At 38.7% G+C, this 27,118-nt stretch overlaps 1 protein-coding gene across 1 annotated transcript; it reads right to left on the bottom strand.

Moving 5' to 3' along the window:
* Nucleotides 1–5,634: 5,634 nt before the first annotated feature.
* LOC112297643 (uncharacterized protein C14orf119 homolog) lies at nucleotides 5,635–6,155 on the bottom strand. Its single transcript, XM_024552403.4, has one exon. The coding sequence runs from the start codon at nucleotides 6,153–6,155 to the stop codon at nucleotides 5,694–5,696; it is 462 nt and encodes a 153-aa protein (XP_024408171.2). The 3' UTR covers nucleotides 5,635–5,693.
* Nucleotides 6,156–27,118: the final 20,963 nt, after the last annotated feature.

The raw sequence follows: 27,118 nt of genomic DNA, 5'->3' as shown, positions 1-27,118 counted from the left end.
CATGACACTCAAAACACATGCACAGGCAGACTCCAATCAGTGCAGCCAAAGACGAAAAAATAGAACTGAGAACTGAGCTTGCACCTGCAGGGCAGGAGTGAAAAGAAGCAGTGGTGTTGGAGGGTCATAAGGCTCAATTGGAGGAGACAGTGACACATTGAGCACCCTTCTCCTTGGCCTGCAACCAGAGGCAAAGAACAGTTAAGTACCCAGTAGAGGAAAGGCTTCATGAGGAAGAATGGAATTCCAAAATTTCGCTTTTCCCACAGCATCCTAAAATCATTCAAAACACTAAAGACAAGTGGTTGGTAATGTAATATTTACACAGTGCCTCTTTAATAACATTCAGACTCTTGCAAGGGCTATTAGAGTCACATCCCTGGCTGAACAGGATTGGGGTAGGGTTTAGCGTCTATATAGAAATTTTATGTTGTCTCTATTTTATTGTCATGGTATTTCAAAGGTTGTTTTCAAAACAATTTATTTTTAAATAATTTCAAACTTACAGAATAATTGCAATGGTAGTACAAACTACTGCCTAGTTCACTCAGCTTCCCCACGGTAATCAAGTTGCTGCATTCCCCTCTTCACAAAAAGATTCAATTATTTTACACCTTTCCCCAAATTACACTCAGCATCAAAGGTGCCATTTTTATAGAGGGATTCCTTTCCCTAAAACAAAGATACTCTCCCAAGTAACCACCACATAACCCTCAAATTAGGAAATCAACATGGTGCAACACTCTAATTCCATCTATGGACCCATTTAAAAATGCCCTTCTTCCATCCCTGTCCCATTTTTCTTTTCTAGAACTGTTCTGAGACTTTTTCTCATTTTACATCCTGCACGGATTTCAAGAGCACAGATGACCCTGAACCAGATATGCCTAATGTCTCCTCTCCAGACTCAGCCCTGTGGAAACCCCCATGCTGATGCTGCACTCTCTTCAGGGCAGCCGATCAGGGGACAAAAGGTCCAACCACCCTGTCAACTTAATAAATGGATGAAAACTCTGCCTGTTTTCTTCACACACACAAAACTATATTTTTCCTTTGAGATTATCTCAATATTCCATTTAACTTTCATCTACAAGCCTGTGTGTCCACTGATGACTCTTACCAGCATCAGCCATTTCAATGATGTTGATTTCTGCTTCCATCTTTGCTCCAGTGTTTACATGTGGCTTCCCACCATAAAAAAGAGCTTGCTGTGTTCCTCATGTATTTATTATATCGTTACAGATTCATGGATCTTATTTTATTCAATGCACTGTAATCTGTCTTCATTATTTATCTTGATGATCAAGTTGTCCCAAAGTTGACCTTGGGATCCCCTTCATGATGACTACATCAGGTCCTGTGTAAGTCATCAGTGCTTGGTGTAAATGGTGTCTGAGGAGGGAAGATTCCATTGTTCCTGTCTCATTTTCCCAAGCTGCACGCCCCTCAGAAGTGCCTTTATATTCATAAAGCCATGATAGCAGCCATCACTGAATACTTAAAATTCACCAGTACCTGTCTAATTTTTCTATGGGTGTATTCCCTATTTATTTTATTTATTCTGCACCTAAGGTCTCTTTTAAAAATAAATATCTTGTCCTGTGTCTTTTCTGCTTTAACTTTGTGGTTGATTTCCCACTGGCCTCAGAATAAGGACCATAGGACTGACCATGGCTTTCAAACTCCAAATGTTCTGACCTTTAAAGTCCAATCCACCCCAATTACCTGCAGTTGAGTCTGCCCTCACTTACAGTGACATGTTTCTCTCTTGTCTTGGGTATTTTATACATGTTTCCTTAATCTATTAAACTAATTCCCACTCCTACCAAAATTTCCAAGACTTTGGCCAGCTATATCCTTAAGGCAGGGGTGTCAAACTCATTTTCACCAGGGGTCATATCAGCCTCATGGTTGCCTTCAAAGGGCCGAATGTAATTTTAGGACTGTATAAATGTAACTGCTCCTTAACTAGGGACAAGGAGCTCTACATTCAACCCTTTGAAGGCAACTGTGTGGCTCATGTGGCCCCCGTGAAAATGAGTTTGATACCCCTGCCTAAGGTCTCTGCTAAAATATCTGTTCTTTCCAAGACTTACCATCTTCACAAAGGAAGGCCTTCAGGAACATGTACTGAAACCATCTTTCTCTGTATTAATTAAATCTTCTAAGCTAAACTTTAAATTCCATGGGGTGTATTGTCTGACTGTTTTATTTCCCAATATAACCCCATCCTCTGGCTCAGATCTGGTTCTTAGTAGACCTGCAATGAATATTGTTTTATGGCAAAAAGTGATCATTACTTTTATCATGGATGTTGCTGTAAAACTAGACTGAAAAGACAAAAGTTGACAAAATATAAGACCTACAGAACAATAACATAATATTATGTAAGATTACCTAAAACACCAGCTCTTTAATAATAGAAACTACAACTTTCTTTGTTTCCATATAGTGTATTTTTAAGATTGTCTTTTATAAGCCATGGCGGAAAAGATGCTGTCTTGGAAATAAAATCTTGTACCCAAAATGAAAACACATTTTTAAAATTTTCTTCAGAAATAATTTATTTTTATATATCACCAAGCTATCTTGAGACATTTAACTCTAAGTTTTATTTTTTTTAAATAATCACCTAAGTATGTCCTGCATATAGGTAAATCCATGAGAAAGCCTGGCTCATTTATTCTGAGAGCTCTTAATATTTTAAAACTTTGTGGTGATTTAATCCTTAGAACCTCAGATAGAGCTGACATGGAGTGAGCCTTGTTCAATGGTTCTCCTCTTCCTTGGTAGTAAAATGTGGATACTCCATAACCCTCAAAGTGGTTAATTCCTTGAATATTTTATATAATCATAAATACTGCTCATTATAAAGAGCCAAACTGAAGTCCCCAACCTGAGAGAATGTTGGTAGATTAAACCCACCTAAAAATAAAGACTGATCCTTTTGCTGTAAATTCTCTCTAGTATTTTCTAGAAGACAAAATCGGCAAGTCATGATTACCTCTTGAAGGCTTTGAACATTGACAGAATTAAAAGAATCACTTTATTTTCCTTAATTATATCTAAATAATTTATATTAGAGGCAAACACTTTTGTTTCAGTGAGATGATATTTGCATAACATAAAATTAACCGTGGCAAAGTGCACAACTTACTGAGATTTAGTACATTTCCAAGTCAGTATAACCACCACCTCTATCCATTGTGATTCCAAAATTTTCCATCATCATAAAGGAATCCCCATGCCCATTAGTTACTTCACATTCCATCCTCCTTTCCAACCCTGGAAACCACTAATCTACTGTCTGCTTCATCAGATGTTCCAGTTCTGGTTATTTTACATAAAGGGAATCATACAATATAGCCATGCATAGCTTTATGTCATTTTGCTTTGCAATGCTTTATAGATGTTGCATTTTCTACAAATTAAAGGCAAGACCTTCCACAACCAAAAAGATTACAACTTGCTTTATTCTGATACTTGCTTCATTGAGTGTGAAACCAAACATACAATGTTTCTCAGGTCTCCCTGTGTGTGCCTTTCTGTGTCTGGCTCCTTTCACTTAGCAGAATATATTTTTAGGTTTATCCACCATGTATTAGTACTTCATTTTTTTATTACTGAGTAATATGCCATTATGTGTGTGTGTGTATCACATTTTGCCTATCCATTTATCTGTTGACACTTAAATTGTTTCCACCTTTCAGCTATTGTGAACAATGGAGGTAATCAACACATGTGTACATGTACATGTACTTCTTTGAGAGCCTATTTTCAAATATTTTGAATATATACCTAAGAGTGAAATTGCTGGGTCTTATGGTAATTTTATGTTTAACTTCTTGAGAAACTTCCAAGCTATATTCTATAGTAGCTGAATCATTTTACATTCTTACCAGTGATGTACAGTGGTTCCAATTTCTTGACATCTTCATGAACACTTGTTCTTTTTTTACTCTTTCTTTTTTTTTAAGTTATATCCATCCTAATAGGTGTGAAGTATTATTTCAGTGTGGTTTTTGATTTGCATTTCCCTAATAATGAATGGTATTGAGCTCTTTTTACTTTTCATTTGTTTCTTGGACATCTGTTTATCTCCTTTGGAGAAATGTCTATTCAAGTTTTTTGCTCATTTTTTAATCTATTAGTTTTAGTGTTGTTGTTGAGTTATGGGAGTTATTTACATCTTCTTGATATTAACTCATCAGATACGTGATTTTCAAACTTTTTCTCCCATTCCATAGGTTACCTTTTCACAGTGTTGATAGTGTCCTTTGATGCAAAGAAATTTTAAGTTTGATATAGTCCAATTTATCTATTTTTTACTATTGTTGTCTGGCTTTACCCATTTTGAATTGGAATGTTTGTCTTTATGTTGTTGAATTGTAAGAGTTCTTTATGTTTCCTAGATACTAGAGCCTTTCAGGTGTCTGATTTGCAGCTTTCACTCTACAAATCTGTAGGTTGTCTTTTGATTTTCTTGATAATGTTCTTTGGTACACAAAGTGTTTAATTTTGATGAAGCTCAACTTATTTATTTATTTAGTTACTTATTTATTTTGGTGGTTTGTGCTTTTGCTGTCACATTTAACAACCCATTGCCAAATTTAAGGTCATGAGCATTTACCTCTGTTTTCTTCTAAGAGTTTTATGATTTAGCTCTGATATTTAGTGATATTTCCCATTTGTGGTTAATTTTTATATATGGTATTAGTAGGAGTACAGATTAATTCTTTTCATGTAAATATCCAGTTGTTCTGGCACCATTTGTTTCAGAGACTATACTTTCTCCATTGCATAATTTTGGCATCCTTGTTAAAAATCAAATGGCAGTGCATACATGGGCTTATTTCTAGACTCTCAACTCTATTGCATTGTTCTATATATTTGTCCTTTTGCTACTACCATACTGTTTTGATGACTGTAGCTTTGTTGTGAGGTTTAAAATAAATGAGAGTCTTTTATTTATTTTTTTTATTATTCCAAAGATTCATTCTTTATTTTGATACAAAAAATAAACCCTTCTACCTCTAAAGAGTATCACTTGTTCTCATATGTTGTAGAGCAAACTTACAGAATAAGAACATCTGCTAGCAGCTCCAAGGATATCACATATGCTTTTGAAAAAGTCATTGCTATTTGGGTTCAAACACACATCAGTGTGGAGGAAGGAGTAACTAACTATTTCCCTCTTCTAATTTTTCCGTAATTTTACTCTATCATCACAGGAAAGCTAGTGGTTAGAATGTCACATAATTATGCCAGAATCTGCTAAGGGTGGTGAAATCAGCCCTCTGAATCTAGCTAAATATAAAAACACGACCTTTTACTTCCCTTTACTCCTGTTTCTGGAGTAGGAGGGCTCAACTTCATAACCCCATGGGCCAGCAGTAGACTTGAGTTACAATGTGTAGGTGCCTTTTGGTTATAGTTACAAAAAAAGCCATTAAATTCTTGAGTATTTGACATCTCTTGAGGCAGACTGCTAATCTGGATTTGCTTAGATTGAAAACATTCACACTAGGAGTCCAGCTAACATTGAAATAACCAGGCCTGTGGTGTTCAGAGACTTTAGTCAGCAGATCAGAATACCATTCCCAGACCTTTAAGTGACACACCTGAAGTTCTCACTGTCAAGTTGTGGCTTTGGCTCCATCAGCTATGGTTATCTTCTCTGATTTTAATGCCTATCAGTCTTTACCAGCTGTAGCAGCCACTGCTTGGTAAAACTTTGCCACAAAGTCTGGCTCACTGATCTCCAGCTGCCTGACAAATTCATTGCATTCCTCCTCAGCCCAACCTCGAAACCACTGATTCCAAAGATGTAGCTGGCACTCAAAGATACAAGGTGGTCGTTTTCCTTCAGACACACTAAGCTGCTCCAGACCTTCCAGCAATGGCTGTAACTTTCCTGGTACTGCTTTAGCTACCAGGTCCTGCAGGAAACGTTCACACTGAGGACCCGACCAACTGGCAAACCAGTGAAGAATACACTTCATTTCCTGGGAAGTGATGTAAGACATTGGGGGAGGGGAAGAGTTAATAAAATTGTCTGGCACTGAGGGTAAAGAAGGGAAGGATAGTTGCATCGAAGATGAAGATGAGTCCAATGGTAACCTCCCCTTTCCTCTCACAGGGAACAGAGAGACCATCACAAGAGTACTTGGACTCTATCTTCCACCACTGCTTCCATGTTTCCTTAAATGTGAGTCTTTTAAAATTGTTCTTTTTCAGAATTGATTTGTCTAACTCAGGATCTATTGTAATTTGACATGAATTTGAGGATAGGCTTTTCAATTTCTACAAATGACTGTTGGAACTTTGATAATTTCATTGAATCCATAGATTACTTTGGGTAATATTGCCATCTTAATAATATTAACTCATTTAATCATAAACCTTATGTTAATGTGGTGTGTAGTACATTGATTTTCATCAGTTTAACCATCATTTACTTCCTGGGATAAGTCTCACTTGGTCATATCCTAAAAACTTTTTAATATACTCCTGTATTTATTTCTCTATTATTTAGTTGAGGACATATATTAGGATACTGGGGGGTAGAGGTACTTTTTTATTTGTTTCTTTGGTTTTTTCTTATGTTACTATTATCGAGCTTAGGTCTTAGACTAATACTGACCACACAGAGTAAAAAAGTTTTCTTCCATTGGAGAAGTTTGAGAAGCATGGATGTTAATTTCACTTTATATATTTGGTAAAATTTACCTCTGAAACCATCTGTACCTAAACTTTTATTTGTCGGAAAGTTTTTTTTTTTATTGTTTTTCAATTACAGTTGTATGCCTTTTCTCCCCATCCCTCCACCACCCCCAGCTGAACCCACCTCCCTCCCCGACCTCCACCCTCCCCATTGATTTTGTCCATATGTCCTTTATAGTAGTTCCTGTAATGCCCTCTCCTCACTGTCCCCTCCGCACTCCCCCTGCCCATTGTTAGATTGTTCTTAACTTCAGTATCTCTGGTTATATTTTGTTTCCTATTTTCTTCCATTTATTATGTTCCAGTTAAAGTTGAGATCATATGGTATTTGTCCCTCAGCACCTGGCTTATTTCACTTAGCATAATGCTCTCCAGTTCCATCCATGCTGTTGCAAAGGGTAGAAGCTCCTTCTTTCTCTCTGCTGCATAGAATTCCATTGTGTAAATATACCATAATTTTTGGATCCACTTGTTTGTTGATGGGCACTTAGGTTGCTTCTTGTACTTGGCTATTGTAAATTGTGCTGCTATGAACAATGGGTTGCACAGGTTCTATTGGATTGGTGTTTCAGGATTCTTAGGGTATAATCCCAGCAGCAGAATTGCTGGGTAAAAGTGCAGTTCCATTTTTAGTTTTCTGAGAAAATTCCATAATGTTTTCCACAGTGGCTTCACCAGTATTCATTCCCACCAAAAGCGCACTAGGGTTCCCTTTTCTCTGCATCCTCTCCAACATTTGTTTGTGGATTTGTTTACGTTGGCCACTCTGGTGTGAGATGGTACCTCATTGTAGTTTTCATTTGCATCTCTCTGATGGCTAGTGATGCTGAGCATCTTTTCCTATGTCTCTGGGCCCTCTGTATGTCTTCCTTGGAGAAGTGTCTGTTCAAGTCCTTTGCCCATTTTTTAATTGGGTTGTTTGTCTTCCTGGAGTGGAGTTGTGTGAGTTCTTTATATATTTTGGAGATCAGTCCCATGTATGAGGTATCATTGGTGAATATGTTTTCCCATACTGTTGGTTCTCTTTGTAATTTGGTGCTGTTTTCTTTAGCCATGCAGAAGCTTTTTATTTTGATGAGGTCCCATTTGTTTATTCTTTCCTTTATGTCACTTGCTCTAGGGGACATGTCTGTGAGGATGTTGCTGCATTGAATGTTTGAGATTTTGCTGCCAATGTTTTCCTCTAGGACTTTTATGGTGTTACAACTTATATTTAAGTCATTTATCCATCTTGAATTTATTTTTGTATGTGACGTAAGCTGGTGATCAAGTTTCATTTTTCTGCACATAGCTATCCAGATCTCCCACCACCATCTGTTGAAGAGGCTATTTTTGCTCCATTTTATGCTCCTGCCTCCTTTGTCAAATATTAATTGACCTAAAGACTTGAGTTTATTTCTGGGCTCTCTGTTCTGTTCCATTGGTCTATGTGCCTGTTTTTATGCCAGTACCAGGCTGTTTTGATTACACTGGCCTTGTAATACAGTTTGATAACAGGTACTGTTATCCCTCCTGCTTTGTTCTTCTTTCTCAAAATTGCTGCAGCTATTCGGGGTCGTTTATAGTTCCATATAAATTTCTGAAATGTTTGTTCTACATCTGTGAAACATGTCATGGGTACTCTAATAGGGATTGCATTGAATCTATAAATCGTTTTGGGTAGTATGGCCATTTTGATGATATTAATTTATCCAATCCATGAGCATGGTACATGCTTCCATTTGTTTGTGTCTTCCTTAATTTCTTTCTTCAGTGTTGTGTAGTTTTCTGAGTATAGGTCTTTTACTTCCTTGGTTAGGTTTATTCCTAGGTACTTTATTTTTCTTGTTGCTATATCAAATGAGATTTTTTTCCTGATTTCTGTTTCTGCAGGTTTGTTGTTGGTGTACAGAAATGCCTTTGATTTCTGAGTATTGACTTTGTATCCAGCTGTTTTGCAAAATTCATTTATTAGGTCCAGTAGTTTTTGGATGGAGTCTATAGGATTTTCCATGTACACTATCATGTCATCTGCAAACAGTGACAGTTTCATTTCCTCCTTTCCAATCTGTAGGTCTTTTATTGCTTTTTCTTGTCTGATTGCTGTGGCTAGGACTTCCAATACTATGTTGAATAGGAGTGGTGAGAGAGGGCATCCTTGTCTTGTTGGTGATCTTAGTGGGAAAGCTCTAAGTTTTTGTCCATTGAGTATGATGTTGGCTGTAGGTCTCTCATATATGGCCTTTATTATGTTGAGGAATGTTTCCTTTATTCCCACTTTGCTGAGTGTTTTTATAAGAAATGGGTGCTGTATCTTATCAAATGCTTTTTCTGCATCTATTGATAAGATCATGTGATTTTTGTCTTTGCTGTTGTTGATGTGATGTATTTTGTTTATTGATTTGCGAATATTGTACCATCATTGCATCCCTGGGATGAACCCCACTTGGTCATGGTGTATAATCTTTTTAATGTATTGCTGGATGTGGTTTGCCAATATTTTGTTGAGAATTTTAGCATCTATGTTCATCAGCTATATGGGCCTGAAGTTTTCTTTCTTCCTTGTGTCTTTATCTGGTTTTGGGATTAGGATGATGCTGGCTTCATAAAAAGAGTTTGGGAGTCTTCCATCATTTTGGATTTTTTTGAATAGTCTGTGAAGGATAGGGGTTAGTTCTTCCTTAAATGCTTTGTAGAATTCTCCTATGAAACCCTCTGTTCCAGGGCTTTTGTGTGTTGGGAGTTTTTTGATGACTGCTTCAATTTTGTCTGCTCTTATTGGTCTGTTCAGGTTTTCTGCTTCTTCTTCATTCAGTTTTGGAAGATTATATTTTTTCTAGAAATGTGTCCATTTCACCTAGGTTTTCAAATATCTTGGCACAAGTTCTTTGTAGTAATTTCTTACAGTCCTTTGTATTTCTGTGGTATCAGTTGTAATCTCTCCTCTTTCATTTCTAATTGTGTTTATTTGGATCCTCTCTCTTTTTTTCTTGATGTGCCTACTTAAAGGTTTGACGATTTTGTTTATCTTTTCAAAGAACCAGCTCCTGGATTCATCGATCCTTAAAATTGTGCTTTTAATCTCTATGTCATTTAACTCTACTCTGATTTTGGTTATTTCCTTCCTTGTGCTTGCTCTGGGCTGTCTTTGTTGTTGTTCCTCGAGTTCTTGTAGGTGTAGGGTTAGGTTACTTGTTTGAAATGTTTCTATCTTTTTGAGGTAGGCTTGTATTGCTACGAAATTCCCTCTCAGGACTGCCTTTACTGTGTCCCATAAGTTTTGGGTTGTTGTGAGTTCATTTTCATTTGTTTCCAGAAAGTTTTTGATTTCTTCCCTAATCTCGTTCTTGACCCATTCATTGTTTAATAGCATGGTATTCAGTCTCCACGATTTTGAGTGTTTTGTGTTTTTCCTTTGGCGTTGGTTTCTAGTTTCAGTTCCTTTTGGTCAGAGAAAATGCTTGATATGATTTCAATTTTCTTGAATTTGTTGAGGCTTGCTTTGTGTCCTATCATGTGGTGTATCTTTGAAAAACTTCCATGTACACTTGAAAAGAATGTGTATTTTGCTTCTTCGGGATGAAAAGCTCTATATATGTCAGTTAAGCCCATTTCCTCTAGGGTATTGTTAAGTAACACAATATCCTTCTTGATATTTTGTTTGGAAGACATGTCCATTTTTGATAGTGGGGTATTAAAGTCCCCTACTATAATTGTGTTGCTGTCAATATCTTTCCTGAAGCCCTCCAGGATGTTCTTTATGTATTTGGGTGCTCCTATGTTGGGTGCATATATATTTATAATGTTTATGTCTTCTTGCTGGATTCTTCCTTTCAGTATTATGAAGTAACCTTCTGGGTCTCTCTTTATGGACCTTCTTTGGAAGTCTATTTTGTCTGATATGAGTATTGCTACCTGGCTTTTATTTTTCCTGTCTGTTTGCTTGAAAATTTGTTTCCAACCCTTCACTTTCAGTCTGTGTAGGTCTTTTGTCCTGGTATGGGTCTCTCTTCGGCAGAATATGTGTGGGTCATGTTTTCTTATCCATTCAGCTATTCTATGTCTTTTGATTGGAGCATTTAATCCATTTACGTTTAAGGTTATTATCCATAGGTAGCTATTCATTGTCATTTTTTCCTACCTGTGTTCTTCTCTCTTTCTCTTTTCCTTCCTTTCCTTAAAGCAGTCCCTTTAGCATCTCTTGCAGAGCTGGTTTGGTGGAGGTGTATTCTTTTAGACTTCTTTTGTCTAGGAAACTCTTTATTTGTACTTCTATCTTGATTGAGAGCCTTGCTGGGTAAAGTAGTCTTAGTTGCAGGTCTCTGGTTCTCAGTACTTGGAATATTTTTTGCCCTTATTTTGTGGCTTGGAGCGTTTCCATTGAGAAGTCAGTTGCTAACCTTATTGGGGCTCCCTTGTACATTACTTCCTTTTTCTCCCTTGCTGCCTTTAAGATCCTCTCTTTATCTTGGAATTTTGCCAATTTAATTATGATGTGTCTTGCAGTGGGCCTCTTTGGGTTCCTCTTGTTTGGGACTCTCTGTGTTTCCTGGATTTGGGTGACTTTTTCTCTCATCAGATTAGGGAAATTTTCCTTCCTTACTCTTTCAAACAGGTTTTCTGTCCCTTGCTCTTCTTCTTCTCCTTCTGCTATTCCTATTATACAGATATTGTTACGTTTCATGTTGTCCTGCATTTCCCTTATTAGGTCTCCATTCTTTCTGAGCCTATTTTCCTTTTCTTGCTCTTTCTGGTGTCTTTTTTTCTACTTTGTCCTCCAGCTTGCTGATCCAATCCTCTGCTTCATCAAGTGTGCTTTTGGTTCTTTCTACTGTATTCTTCAATTCAGAAATTGTATTCTTCATTTCCTCTTGGCCCTTGTTGATAGTTTCTATTTCCTTTTTCAAGCTGATATAGTTTGCAGTGAGTTCATTGTAGTTTCTCTGTAGTTTCTGGTAGTTCTCTGGGAGCACATTGAGCTTCCTGATAACCATTGCTTTGAACTCAGTATCTGATAGTTGACTTGCCTCTTTTTCAGTTAGCATTCTTTCTGAGGTTTCCTCCTTTCCTTTCATTTGGGCATTGTTTTTGTCTTCCCATTGTTTGTGAGACTCTTCTTGTTAGCCTCTGCTTCTTAGATTGATCTATTCTGACTCCCTGGGTTTAAGGTATGAACTTCTATGGTAGAATGCTAATGGAATTCAGTGGTGCTGTCTCCTTAATCTCCTGTGCTCACTGCTCTTGAGCTGATGTTTATGGGTGTAACACGGTCTAACTCTGGTCTTTTCAGCACTCCAGGTATTCTTGTCTCACCTGTGGGAAAAGGAGGAAGGGGGGCAAAAAAAAAAAGGGAAGGAGGGAAAAAGTGAATAGAAAAGGAAAGGAAGGAAGGAAGAAGCAATAAAGAAAGATCGGAAGCAAGATAAGAAGGAATTTTAATAAAAATAAAACAAAAGAATAAATAAAAGAAGGCAGGAAGAAGAAATAAAAAAGGTAAAGGATGGAAGGAAGAAGGACTATAAACAAGACAGAAGGACAGAAAGGAAGAAGGAATTCAGGGGGAAAGAAGGAAAGAAAAAAAAAAAGTCTTCTGCTGGCTTTAAACGGGTCAGGTTAGTTCTGCTGGTCTTCCTGTCTGGGAAATAGGATGGGGTTGGTTGGAAGGATTGGTTTCACTTTTCTCCCTTCCTGAGCCACACTCTTAGCTCTTGTTCAGCCTCCAGTCCAGCTCCTCAGCGTCCTTCTGCTCCCCACTAGGCCTTTAGTTCACCATTTGTGCTGTCCTTGAGTTGCACCAATTGGGGGCAACTCACATTCCACCTTCTTGCTCTTTGCTCTCTTAGATGCTAGGGGCTCTTGGTGCTGCTATGGGGTAGTTCAGCCCCCTACTGGGTCGAGTCTTCCCGGGGAATGAAGTCTCCCCTAACCCTGCAGCTCCCCTCTGCTGGGCGTTCTGACTTCCTCCTAGAGAGCCAGTAGGCCCTGCAGGGTTCTGTATGCAGGGGCTAGGTAGGAGTTTTCAGAACCTGTGCTTTTGGGTGTGGTCACCTGCAAGCAGCCAAGCCATTGATTGGGTTTTGTGGCAAATCTCGGTTTTGAGCCTTGGTTGGTTGCCGATCCCCCACTTTGGGTCTGTGCGCAGCGGCAACCAGCCACTGATCCGGTTGCACACTCCCAGAGGTTTCAGGTGTGGGCGCCCAGCCGTGGTTTTAGGTGTGTGCACCCACGCAGGTGCTTTTTGTCTGTGTGCCCAGGCAGCCTGGCCGCTTATCAGGGTGCACGCCCACCGGGGGTTTCAGGTGTGGGCCCCAGGCCACTGATTGGGGTACGCACCCACTGGGGCACTTTGGGTCTGGCGCCCAGGCAGCCGGGCCGCTTATCAGTGTGCGCGCTCACCAGGAGTTTCAGTTGTGGGCCCCCAGTCTGCCAATCTGGGTGTGCACCAGCCAGGCTTCAGGTGAGTGCTGGGGCTGCTTTTCCATGTTCACAGTCCAGGGGCTGAGGGGGGAGGGGCGCAAAGGCCACAGCTGCTGTGGAGAGTTCTCTAACTAGCTGCTGAGTGCCTCTATTTTCTTTTCCTTTTTGAGAAATTCTTCCGATTCAAGCCCCCCTGGTCCAAACAAGCACCTGGCTGCTCACACAGCCCAGCCTGGCTCTCTCCCAAGAATCCTGCAGCAGACCCTGTGCCCGGGCGGAGGCTTCAGCTGCCCTGTTCCCTGCACTGGTCACAGGGACCTTATTGTCCTTAAGCACTCTTCTTACCATCTGATCTTTCAATGTCCTCTATCTTTGGTCTCTGATCTTCATATATGCTGGAATACTGTTGGCTGTTCGCTCTGCTCCTCAGATCAGCTAGGTGTTTCACTGGTGTTGAGGGGAAATGGACTCTGCTCCCACCTATCTCGCCGCCATTTTCTCCGATCCAGGTTTCCTGTCAGGAGGTTTTGAATTCCTGTTTCATCTTTTTACTTGATGTAGGTCTGATAAGATTAGTTTTTGTTTCTGAATTAATTTTGGTAATTTGCTTGTTTTTATCAATGTGTTCATTTCATCTAGGTTATCTAATATGTTTTTCTATAGTTGTCCATAATATTTTATCTTATAACCCTTTTTATTTCATTTTTAAAAGATTTTATTTATTTATTTTTAGAGAGAGTGGAATGGAAGGAGAATGAGAGGGAGAGAAAAATCAATGTGTGGTTGTCTCTCTCATATGCCCTCTACTGGGGACCTGGCCCGCAACCCAAGCATGTGCCCTGACTGGGAATCGAACCAGCGGCCCTTTGGTTCACAGGTCAGCACTCAGTCCACTGGGACACACAAGCCAGGGCTGTATCCTTTAATTTTTTCTCAGTTTAGCTAAAGTTTTGTCAGTATTGTTAATTCCTATTTTACCATTTTCTGCTTTATTTATATCGACTTTATTATTTGCTTTTTTTTCTAGTTCTGCATTTAGGTTTCTCTTCTTTTATACATAAATATATTTCTTATTTATTTATATAATATCTATTTATTTATTTATTTATTTATTTTTAGAGAGAGGGGTAGGGAGAAAGGAAGGGAGAGAAGCATCAGTGTGTGGTTGCTTCTCATGAGCCCCCTACCGGGGACCTGGACTGAAACACAGGCATGTGCCCTGATTGCAAATCAAAGCGGCCTTTTGGTTTGCAGGCTGGCAGTCAATCCACTGAGGCACACCAGCCAAGGCTGTTACTTTTCTTTTCTAGTTCCTTAAGGTATAGAATAAGCTTATTGCCTTTAGATCATTCTCTTTGTTTAATGCAGGCACTTAATAGTTATAAATTTCCTTCTAAGCATTACCTTCAATGAACTGCACAACTTTTGATATGCTGTATTTTTATTTTATTTTGTCTCAAGTATTTCCTAATTTCCTTTGTGATATTTTGTTTGGCCCATTAGTTCTTTAAGTGTATGTTTTTAAGTTTCCACATTTATGAGTTTTCCAGTTTTCTCTTTCTATTGATTTCTAGCTTCATTCCATAATAGTTGGAAAAGATACTTGGTATCTTTTTTTTTGAGACATTTTTTATGCTTTAACAGATGGTCTATCCTGGAGAATGTCCTATATGCATTTATAAATAATGTGTATTCTGCTGTTATTAGGGGAATGTGTGTGTGTGTCTGTGTGTTTCTGTATATATATATATATATATATATATATATATATATATATATATACACACACATATTCATTCTAGATTATGGTGTTATTTAAGTTCCCCATTTTCTTATTGCTATTCAGTCTTGATGTTCTACTCATTATTGAAACATGGGAAGCCAGGTATTGAAGACTCCAACTATAAAAATACATAGGTATGTGTAATTTTTTCCTTCACTTATGTCAATATTTGCCTCATATATTTTAAGTCTTCATTGTTTGGTATGTATATGGTTACAATTTTTATATCTTCTTCATTAATTTATCCTTTTATCAATATATAATGTTCTTCTTTCTCTCTTGTAACAGTTTCTGTATTCTTACTCTTCTGTATTCAGTCACTATTAACTAATAGTGACTTAAAGTTTATCTTATCCAACAATACTATAGCCACTCTGGCTCTTTTTAATTTTTATCCTCACCAGAGGATATGCTTTTTTATTTTTATTGATTTTAAAGGAAGAGAGAGAGAGAACATCAATGCAAGAGAGAAAATATCAGTTGTCTCCTACATGCTCTCTGACTGGAAATCAAACCCACAACCTTTTTGGTGTATTGGATAATACTCAACACTCCAACCATCTGAGCCAGCAGGCTAGGACCAGCTCTTTTTAAAATTATTATTACTATAACTACAATATTTTTTATATTTTTGGTTTTTTACTTGAAATATATTTGAATCTTTGTATCTAAACTGAAGTGTCCTTCAATAGATGATTGGATAAAGAAGATATGGTACATATATGCAATGGAATACTAGTCAGCCATAAGAAGAGATGAAATACTGCCATTGTGGCATGGATGGACCTTGAGAATATTATACTAAGTAAAATAAGTCAGTCAGAAAAAGCTAAGAACCATATGATTTCACTCATATGTGGGATATAAAACAAACTAATAGACACAGACAATAATATGGTGGTAATCAGAGGGAAGGATATGGGGGTTAGTAGAGGGAAAAGGTGGACAAATATATAGTGACAGAAGATAATTTAACCTTGAGTAGTAGGCACACAATGCAATACAGATCATGTATCATAGAAATGTACACTTGAAACCTATATAATCTTATTGCATCAATCAATGTCACCCCTAAAATATTAATTTCTAAAGAATTAAAATTTTTTAAAAAGCAGGAAAACAGGGGGTTTTATAGATGACATATAATTGTATCATTTTCTAGAGAAAATCTATTCTGTTATCAATGATTTTTTTTGAAGATTTTAGTCTATTTATATGTAAAATAATTACTGCTAATGAAAGGCTTATTCCTGCCACTATTATTTTTGTTTGTTTTATATCTTTTTTATTTTTCATTTTTTCAGTTACTACCTTATTTTGTATTTAATTGATTTTTGTAGAGTATTTTTTGATTCCCTTCTCATTTCCTTTTCTATGTATTTTTAAAGATATTTTCTATGTGGTTAACATGGGACTTATAATCAATATCCTAAATTAATAACCTGATTTGACTTGACACCAGCTTTGCTTCAGAAGCATGCAAAACTCTGTTCCTGTAGAGCTTCTTCCCCCTTTTATGTCACTGTCACAAATTAATCTTTTTTATTTTAATTTTATCTTTTATTTAAGTATAATTGGTGTATAAAGTACATTTTTATATAGTTTCAATAGTGATTCAATAGGTGTACAATAGTGATTTGACATTTTTATACCTTACAATGTGATCACCTCATTAATTCTGGTAATTATCTCTCACTGCAAACTTATCACAGTATTATTGATTATGTTATTCTACATCAGTGATTTTCAACCTTTTTGATCTCATGGCACAAATAAACTAATTACTAAAATTCTGTGCACATCAAAAATGTATTTTTTGCAGATCTGACAAAAAACTAGGTATAATTTTGATTCATTCACTCTGGACGGGTATTGTCATTTGGCTGTTGTCATTTTTTAATTTGACAATCTAAGGAAACAGAGGTCAGTACCCCTGACAAAATAGTCAGATAGATAGTACATATTTTAAAAATTATTGCAGTACACCAGTTGAAAATTGCTGCTCTACACCTTTATTACCCATCCCCTCACCCCTCTCCACTCTGGCCCATCTCTTTGGTTTCTATGAGTTTGTTTTTGCTTTGTTTGTTTTGTTTGCTTGTTTTGGTTTTTTAGATTCCACATATAAGTGAAATATATGGTATTTGTCTTTAGCCATTACATACTGAATAGCACAAAATAAATCTGAATTCAAAAAAACTATTATCTGATTCAGTAAAGAAGTGGCAAGCCCCTTAGTGTTTGAAAATCAATAGTGGTGGATAACTGAGATAATTTCAAAGTGCTCTGTGAACAAGGGTGTGATGCTGGGCCAGCACACGTAATGTGCTGCTATCAAAGTGTTGACCCAGAGAAAGGAAATACCTGCTAAGTAGCACTCTGTGGTTAATTGGGCCCAAATTCATAATCAGAGTCCAGCAGCCATTGTTTTCATAGGCTTCTCATACATACTGTGTATCAGAGTAAATACAAAGGCTAAGCTTTCAGCCTGTGCACTGTGCTTCTGCCATCTGAATCAACCCATATAAGAAACTCCTAAGATCAAAATTCAACAAATAAGACTGGTATTTTTTTGGTACAGTCAGAGATGCACAGCTATATCCTCATTTGCAGAGCTGTCTCATTCTAACCAATCAGGGCAGTGCTTTTTGGGCCAATCAAACTCTGAGGATTTGGAATCATCATCTGCATGAAAATGGGCAATGTGTGTGGGGATTTATAATGAGTGGACTCTTCTCTATGTAAACCAGCTTCACCTTTGTGTCAGGGGAACACACTCAGTTTCCCTCAGACTGTTTTCCCCACTGGAGTCCCGACACCAGTATGAAGCTCTCTGGTTTTACAAGAACAAAGCTGTCTCACTGGGCCAGAGCTGTAGTACTAGAATTGTAATACCGGATTGCTTCACCTGAGTCACCTCACTGCCATTCTGTTTCACAATCGACTCTTCGCATTGAATAAAGTCCCCTTTCCCTCACCACATCCCAAATTGGGCATTCCTGTTGGTGTTGAACTGGAAGTGATGGCCTTTGGTCACAAAAGTAAGGTAGCAAATATTAACTCTACAAACAGGTGAGCAAAAATTAGCATTTTTTGGCTTCAATAAATTACACTAATTTTGCATCTCAATCCCATCCTGCTAGGCTGCTAAAAAAATGCATCCTCAACATTCTTGTTGATAAAGTCATTCCACAGCAAAATCACCTTAGCTTATGTAGTACCAAAGCCCTGGAGAGACCCTTCTGGCTACTTACGGGTAACCATTTTTCACTTTCTCTGCACAGACATCAGATATTTCAGAACATGTGGCCCATTCAGGTCTGAAGGCTTTGGGGTGTCTGTCCAGTTGAAGCCTGAGGCTTTTGTCATGCTGGGAGCCCTGGTTCCAATGATCATGCCTCTGTCCTTTACACATCTCCCTTAGACATCTTGTCAATTCCTAGGGCAATGCCTCACATGTGATGGGCCGTCTCTGTCACAGGGTTCCTGGACATGTAGTACTATTTCTGTGATGGGTGTAGGTTTTTACATGGACAGTAATCGCCTCTGGATATATGCTTATTTTGATTTTTGCCTGAGAAAAATCCCTAAGCCTAAGCTAAAAGGGCCTGGCTTCCTGCCAGGAATGCAGGTAGGAATACAGAAGGTAACATGTCCAGACTATTCCAGTAATTAGCCTGTGAGAACTGTGAGCTAAGGAGATCAGTTTATTCATCTGATATAAAGTATCCCAATCCCAGGAGGCCAAGACAGGCCATAGGAGGTAAAGAAGGGACCATGTCAAAAATAACTCAGACACTGACACATACCCCTCTTGGGGTGTTCTCTTGCTCTACCCACTCCTCCTTTCCAGAAGGTAAAGGTCCCACAAAATTAGGCTGCCAGAGTCTTCTAAGGCTGATGCTGCTACCAGATGCTGTCAATGGCACATGAATCTTGGCTACAAGAGTCACAGAAGCAAGATAAGTGCAGTGGGCTGGGGTGAGTGGAAAGAGATGGTAAGGAAAGGGCTGGAGAGAGAGTGCACACAGGTGTAGCTTGTGAGGGAGTGCACAGCCAGCCAGGCAAGGAGCATTTATTTATTGGGCACCACGAGGTACCAAATATGCCAAGTACTACCTGGAGTGTGTGGTGGGGTAAAGAAAGGGAATATGAAGAAAAAGTCTATGCACTTGGTGAGAGGAAGATCCATTCTGAGAGATAAGGTGGATTGCTGAGAGTGACCGCAGCAGCAAGCTTCTGGGGTCCTTGCCCAGCCTGTCCCACCCCTACTCTGCCCCCACCTGGGGAACCACAGGGTTATCTCAGTACCTATCCTTGGGTCTAGGGAACAAGGGTACATTGCCTTCCCCTGTAATCCCAAAAGACATCCTTAAGTATCCCAGCAACTGTCTGGGAGCAAGTGTCAGCAGGGCCAGGTGTGGGGCTCAGGCCAGCTGGTGCAACAAAAGGATAATCTCCCATCAGCTGAGGAGTTTGGAGGGAGAGGGAGAGTTCCGGTGAAGAGGGATGTGCGCAATGAAATAGCTGCCTGCTGACTCCACAACATTTTTAGGGGAAAGGCCACACCTGTTTTTTTTCCCATTCCCCCCCTCCCCTTCCCCACTGATAACCCTCCATGTGATCTCCATTTCTGTGATTCAGTTTCTGTTCTACTTGTTTGTTTAGTTTGTTTTTGTTTTTGTTTATTTTAGGTTCAGATGTTGATAGTTGTCAGTTTGTTGTCATTTTAGTGTTCATGTTTTTTATCATCTTCTTTTCTTAGATAAGTCCCTTTAATATTTCATACAATAAGAGCTTGGTGATGATGAACTCCTTTAACTTGACCTTATCTGGGATACACTTTATCTGCCCTTCCATTCTAAATGATAACTTTGCTGGAAAGAGTAATCTTGGATGTAGGTCCTTGCCTTTCATGACTTCAAATACTTCTTCCCTTCTTGCCTGCAAGGTTTCCTTTGAGAAGTCAGCTGATAGTCTTATGGGAACTCCTTTGTAGGCAACTGTGTCCTTTTCTCTTGCTGCTTTTAAGATTCTCTCCTTATCTTTAATCCTGGGTAATGTAATTATGATGTTCCTTGAGTCCAACTTCTTTGGGACTCTCTGAGCTTCCTGGACTTCCTAGAAGTCTATTTCCTTTGCCAGATTAGGGATATTCTCCTTCATTATTTTTTCAAGTAAGTTTTCAATTTCTTGCTCCTTCTCTTCTTCTTCTGGCACTCCTATTATTCTGATGTCGGAAACATTTAAAGTTGTCCCAGAGTTTCCACATCCTCTCCTCATTCTTTTGAATTCTTGCTTCTTCATTTTGTTCTGGTTGAATGTTTATTTCTTCCTTCCAGTCCAATTAGTTGATTTGAGTCCTTGTTTCCTTCCCTTCACTGTTGGTTCCCTGTATATTTTTCTTTATTCCACTTTGTATAGCCTTCATGTATAGCCTTTTCCTTTCTTTTGCAACCATACTCAACCATTTCTGTGAGCATCCTGATTACCAGTGTTTTGAATTGTGCATCTGATAGGTTGACTATCTCTTCATTGTTTAGTTTTATTTTTGGAATTTTGATCTGTTCTTTCATTTGGGCCATGTGTTTTTGTCTCAGAGTGCCTGTTACATTGTAAGGGGAGGAGCCTTAGGCATTCACCAGGGCAGGGCAACCCATGTCCCTGTGTTGTGGTGCTGTATGTGGGGAACACCTTTAGGGGACAGACTGCACTTTGTCATGGAGTTTGTAAGAGCCAGAGATGAGAAACAGATTGTGATGATAAGAGTGAGGCCCAGCATATATCTGTGAGGAAAGCATTTTTGACCAGGAGGTGGGTAGAGAGGACAAGGAGTCAGCTTCATCAAAATCAGAGGGTGGAGCTGAGGCTCTCTCTGGCATTTGAGCTAAAGGAAGTAGTGAGTAATAACTTCCTGGTCTCTCATCCTAGAGGACCAATAAATTTGAGGCCTCTAAATGTGGAATGCCAAGACCCCATTGAAATGAGAAATGGCTTCTGCTGCTCTTTATAATTTATAGGCACATGGAGGAGAGGCCAGGCTATGTGAGCAGAGGCAAAGCTTGGGGCAGGCTAACAAGCCAGGACTAGAGTTCAGTAAGAAACTCTGAGCTCAGACTTTGACTCCTGGCTCCCAGACTTTGAGTACTGGCACTGCCATGAACATTTAGACTCCTCACTCACCTTGGACCTCAGCCTGTTTATCTGTGAAATGTCTTTCTTAACAGAGTGGCTCAGGTAAATGTACACTTTTGAAATCACAATGGGCAGAGCAGATATAGATATTTTTGTAGCTGGTTGCTCTTAGGTTTGACAACCTGAAACATCAGATGGAGAGAGCCCCTCTTTCTGAGTGAGGCATTGGGGCTAGAGGATCAAGACAGGGCACTCTTGAGAATTGGCACTGGGTGATTGATAGTGGGGCATCCATTGCTTCCCCTTGCTGAGGGGCTGGGTGTTGGGCCTACGTGCTGTTGCTCCTGTTTCTGCATCAGAGGAAGGTCCAACACTGCACCAATACCTGTCACCTGAGGACGATGACTTTACAGGCTGGTCTCAAGCAAGTATTGGAAACTGCCTCAGTGCTCACATCTCTTTTTTTTTGGGGGGGGGGGAGTCTTATTTTGATGCAGACTCCAGCCCACAGGGTCTGTGTGTTGTGTCTGTGATGAATAAATTCACACGAACTACAGAAGTCCTGTGGAGAAAAAGGGACAGCATGGCTGCTCTCTAAGTGAGAGAGAGAGCCTGACCCCTTCCTGGACAGGCTTGTATTGCTTTTCTGGGTACATTATTTCGAGGATGGTCCTCATTTACCATGCACAGGTTCACTGTAGGTGATTACCTTTCACAGATAACAAAGGAAAGAATGTTGCTAATTAGTACAAAGAGAAGGATGTTGCAGACCAAGGGGAAAAGTGGTTGAACTGATTACACTCCATACCTGGGAGATTTAGCTCAGATTTTAGGAAGTTACTTTAAAAATACACAGTAAACATTTGCTGCCTCAATTCAGGGTGAGGGAATTTTAGCAAAAGCAAGCCTCATAGCAGCCTAGGTACAATACAGGCCTGATTCCCCACAGGAAAACTGATCTGTGGGCTCGTGTCCTGTGTGCCGACTCTCTCCCCACTGGTTTTTCCAAGTCAGGGGCTGGGCTACATTCCCCACACCTTGCAGAATGATTCCCTATATTATTTCCTTACCTACTCCTCTTTTTCACATTTGGCCATAGATAGTACTATCCAAACCATATAAGTACTCACAGAATTTTTAAAAAACAGATTTATGTTTTATAATTGGTATGCAACAAACTGAACCTATTCACAGTATAAAATTTGTCAAATTTTAACATATGTATGCATTTATAAAAAATCAGTACAGTAAAGATAGCAAATATATCCATCACCTACCAAAGTGTCCTTGTTAGTCCTTCTTCTTGCTTCCTCCCCCATCTCCCAGCAGCTACTGATTTACTTAATGTCATTATAGACTAGTTTATAATTTTTTGAATTTTATGTACATGGTATCATATAGTATGTACTCTTTTTTGGCATGGGTTCTTTAACTCAGCACAATTATTTTGAGATTTACCCATGTTGTGACCATCAATAGTTCACTCCTTTTTTATTGCTGAGCAGTATTCTCTTGTGTAATATAACACTATTTCCTTATTATTTCTCCTATTGACAGAAATTGAGATGCTTCCATATATTGGCTGATACAAATAAAGCTGCCACAAGTATTCACTGACAAATGTTTGTACAGACACGTACTTTTGTCTGGAGTAAATGCTTAGCAGGTTGGGTCATATGACAGAATGGTTAACTTTTTAAGAAACCACCAAATTGTTTTCCAAAGTTATTGTAGTATTTTACATTCCCATTAGCACTGTATGAGGGTTCCAGTTCCTCCACTTAGTTGCTAACACTTGATATGGAAAATCTTAATTTTAGGCATTCTGATATAGGTGTAGTATATTAAGCCTCACTGTAGTTTTAACTTGCATTTCCCTCATGACTGAGGGTGTTGAGCGTCTTTTAATATGCTTATTTGTCATCCATACATCTTCTTTGGTGAAATGTTTTTCAAGTCTTTTGCCTATTTTTTTATTGGGCTGTTTGTTTTCTTATTATTGGGATATGTTTCTTTTTTTTTTTATCCTCACCCAAGAACAATTTTTCATTGCTTTTATAGAGAGAAGAAGGGAGAGGAAGAAATACTGACATGAGAGAGAAATATCAACTGGTTGCCTCCTGTATGTGCCTGGAACAGGGATCAAACCCACAACCTGAGTATGTGCCTTCACCAACAATTGAACCCACAACCTTTCAGTTATAGAATGACATTTCAACCAACTGAGCTACACTGGCCAGGGTGGGATTTTTTTCTTATTATTGAGATTTTTTTTTTTCAACATACCACAAACTTCATCACTGTAGTTTCAGGTATATTCACAAGGTTGTGCAACTATCACCACTTCCTAATTCCAGAACATTTTCATCGTCCTCAAAAATAAAATAAAATAAAACTTCACCCATTGCCAGAATTTTCTCATCCCCCTTCTTCTTAGACTCCAGCATCCACTAATCTACTTTTTCTATAAATTTGCCAATTCTGAAAAATTTATTTAATTTGTTATTGTTATTCAATTACAGTTGTGTGCCTTTTCTCCAGATCCCTCCACCCCACCCCAGCCGAACCCCCTCCCTCCCCCAACTCCACTCTCCCCCTTGATTTGGTCCATGTGTCCTTTAAAGTAGTTCCTGTAATCCCCTCTCCTCACTGTCCGCTCCCCACTCCCCCCTGACCATTGTTAGATTGTTCTTAACATCAATGTCTCTGGTTATATTTTGTTTCCTTCTATCTTCTATTTATTATGTTCCAGTTAAAGGTGAGATCATATGGTATTTGTCCCTCACTGCCTGCCTTATTTCACTTAACATAATGCTCTCCAGTTCCATCCATGCTGTTGCAAAGGGTAGAAGCTCCTTCTTTCTCTCTGCTGCGTAGAATTCCATTGTGTAAATATACCATAGTTTTTGGATCCACTAATTTGCTGAAGGGCACTTAGGTTGCTTCCAGTACTTGGCTATTGTAAATTGTGCTACTATGAACACTGGGTTGCACAGGTTCTTTTGGATTGGTGTTTCAGGGTTCTTAGGGTATAATCCCAGCAGCAATCCAATTAGGGTATAATTTCTGGGTCAAAGGGCAGTTCCATTTTTAGTTTTCTGAGGAAATTCCATACTGTTTTCCACAGTGGCCTCAACAGTCTGCATTCCCACCAACAGTGCCCTAGGGTTCCCTTTACTCCACATACTCTCCAACATTTGTTGTTTCTTGATTTGTTTATGTTGGCCACTCTGACTGGTGTGAGATGGTACCTCATTGCGGTTTTCATTTGCATCTCTCTGATGGCTAGTGATGCTGAGCATGTTTTCCTATGTCTCTGGGCTCTCTGTATGTCTTCCTCGGAGAAGTGTCTGTACAAGTCTTTTGCCCATTTTTTAATTGGGTTGTTTGTCTTCCTGGAGTGGAGTTGTGTGAGTTCTTTATATATTTTGGAGATCAGGCCCTTGTCTGAGGTATCCTTGGCAAATATGTTTCCCAATCTGTTGGTTCTCTTTGTATTTTAATGCTGTTTTCTTTAGCCCTGCAGAAGCTTTTTATTTTGATGAGGTCCCATTTGCTTATTCTTTCCTTTATGCCCCTTGCTTTAGGGGACATATCAGTGAAGATGTTGCTGCATGGAATGCCTGAGATTTTCCTGCCAATGTTTTCCTCAAGGACTTTTATTGTGTTACGACTTATATTTAAAACCTTTATTCATTTTGAGTTTATTTTTGTGTATGGTGTAAGTTGGTGATTGAGTTTCATTTTTTTGCACCTAGCTGTCCAGATCTCCCAACACCATCTGTTGAAGAGACTCTTTTTGCTCCATTTTATGCTCCTGCCTCCTTTGTCAAATATTAATTGACCGTAAAGACTTGAGTTTATTTCTGGGCTCTCTGTTCTGTTCCATTGGTCTATGTGCCTGTTTTTATGCCAGTACCAGGCTGTTTTGATTACACTGGCCTTGTAATACAGTTTGATATCAGGTATTCTGATCCCTACTGCTTTGTTCTTCTTTCTCAAAATTGCTGCAGCTATTCGGGGTCGTTTATGGTTCCATATGAATTTCTGAAATGTTTGTTCTATATCTGTGAAATATGTCATGGGTACTCTAATAGGGATTGCATTGAATCTATAAATCACTTTGGGAAGTATGGCCATTTTGGCGATGTTAATTCTTCCAATCCATGAGCATGGTACATGCTTCCATTTGTTTGTATCTTCCTTAATTTGTTTCTTCAGTGTTGTATATTTTTCTGAGTACAGGTCTTTTACCTCCTTGGTTAGGTTTATTCCTAGGTACTTTATTTTTCTTGTTCCTATGTCATATGCGATTTTTTTCCTGATTTCTGTTTCTGCAGTTTCGTTGGTGGTGTACAGGAATGCCTTTGATTTCTGAGTACTGACTTTGTATCCGGCTGTTTTGCCAAATTCATTTATTAGGTCCAGTAGTTTTGGGGTGGAGTCTATAGGATTTTCCATGTACACTATCATGTCATCTGCAAACAGTGACAGTTTCATTTCCTCCTTTCCAATCTGTATGCCTTTTATTTCTTTTTCTTGTCTGATTGCTGTGGCTAGGACTTCCAATACTATGTTGAATAGGAGTGGTGAGAGAGGGCATCCTTGTCTTGTTGGTGATCTTAGTGGGAAAGCTCTAAGTTTTTGTCCATTGTGTATGATGTTGGCTTTATGTCTCTCATATATGCCCTTTATTATGTTGAGGAATGCTCCCTCTATTCCCACTTTGCTGAGTGTTTTTATCAGAAATGGGTGCTGTACCTTATCAAATGCTTTTTCCACATCTATTGATATGATCATGTGATTTTTGTCTGCTGTTGTTGATGTGATATATTATGTTTATTGATTTGCGAATATTGTACCATCCTTGTATCCCTGGGATGAATCCCACTTGGTCATGGTGGATGATCTTTTTAATGTATTGCTGGATGCGGTTTGCCAATATTTTGTTGACAATTTTTCGTCTATATTGATCAGCGATATTGGCCTGAAGTTTTCTTTCTTCATTGTGTCTTTATCTGGTTTTGGAATTAGGATGATGCTGGCTTCAGAAAAAGAGTTTGGGAGTCTTCCATCAGTTTGGATTTTTTTGAATAGTCTTGAAGGATCGGGATTAGCTCTTCCTTAAATGCTTTGTAGAAATCTCCTGTGAAACCATCTGGTCCAGGGCTTTTGTGTGTTGGGAGTTCTTTGATGACTGCTTCAATTTCATTTGCTGTTATTGGCCTGTTCAGGTTTTCTGCTTCTTCTTCATTCAGTTTTGGACGATTATATTTTTCTAGAAATGTGTACATTTCACTTAGGTTTTCAAGTTTCTTGGCATACAGTTCTTTGTAGTAATTTCTTACAATCCTTTGTATTTCTGTGGTATCAGTTGTAATCTCTCCTCTTTCATTTCTAATTGTGTTTATTTGGCTCCTCTCCCTTTTTTTCTTGATAAGCCTACTTAAAGGCTTGTCGATTTTGTTTATCTTTTCAAAGAACCAGCTCCTGGATTCATTGATCCTTAGAATTGTGCTTTTAATCTCTATGTCATTTAACTCTGCTCTGACCTTGGTGATTCCCTTCCTTCTGCTTGCTCTGGGCTGTCTTTGTTGTTGTTCCTCCACTTTTTGTAGGTGTAGGGTTAGGTTGTTTGTTTGAAATGTTTCTATCTTTTTAAGGTAGGCCTGTATTGCTATGAACTTCCCTCTCAGGTCTGTCTTTGCTGTGTCCCATAAATTTTGGGTTCTTGTGAGTTCATTTTCATTTGTTTCCAGAAAGTTTTTGATTTCTTCCCTAATCTCGTTCTTGACCCATTCATTGTTTAATAGCATGCCATTCAGTCTCCATGATTTTGAGTGTTTTGGGTTTTTTCCTTTGGGATTGGTTTCTAGTTTCAGTCCCTTTTGGTCAGAGAAAATGCTTGATATGATTTCAATTTTCCTGAATTTGTTGAGGCTTGATTTGTGTCCTATCATGTGGTCTATCTTTGAAAAAGTTACATGTGCACTGGAAAAGAATGTGTATTTTGCTTCTTTGGGATGAAAAGCTCTATATATATCAGTTAAGTCCATTTTCTCTAGGATATTGTTAAGTGAC

Source organism: Desmodus rotundus, chromosome 3, assembly GCF_022682495.2.
Source record: "Desmodus rotundus isolate HL8 chromosome 3, HLdesRot8A.1, whole genome shotgun sequence".
Classification (NCBI taxonomy): domain Eukaryota; kingdom Metazoa; phylum Chordata; class Mammalia; order Chiroptera; family Phyllostomidae; genus Desmodus; species Desmodus rotundus.
This window is presented reverse-complemented; position numbering and strand designations above follow the sequence as displayed.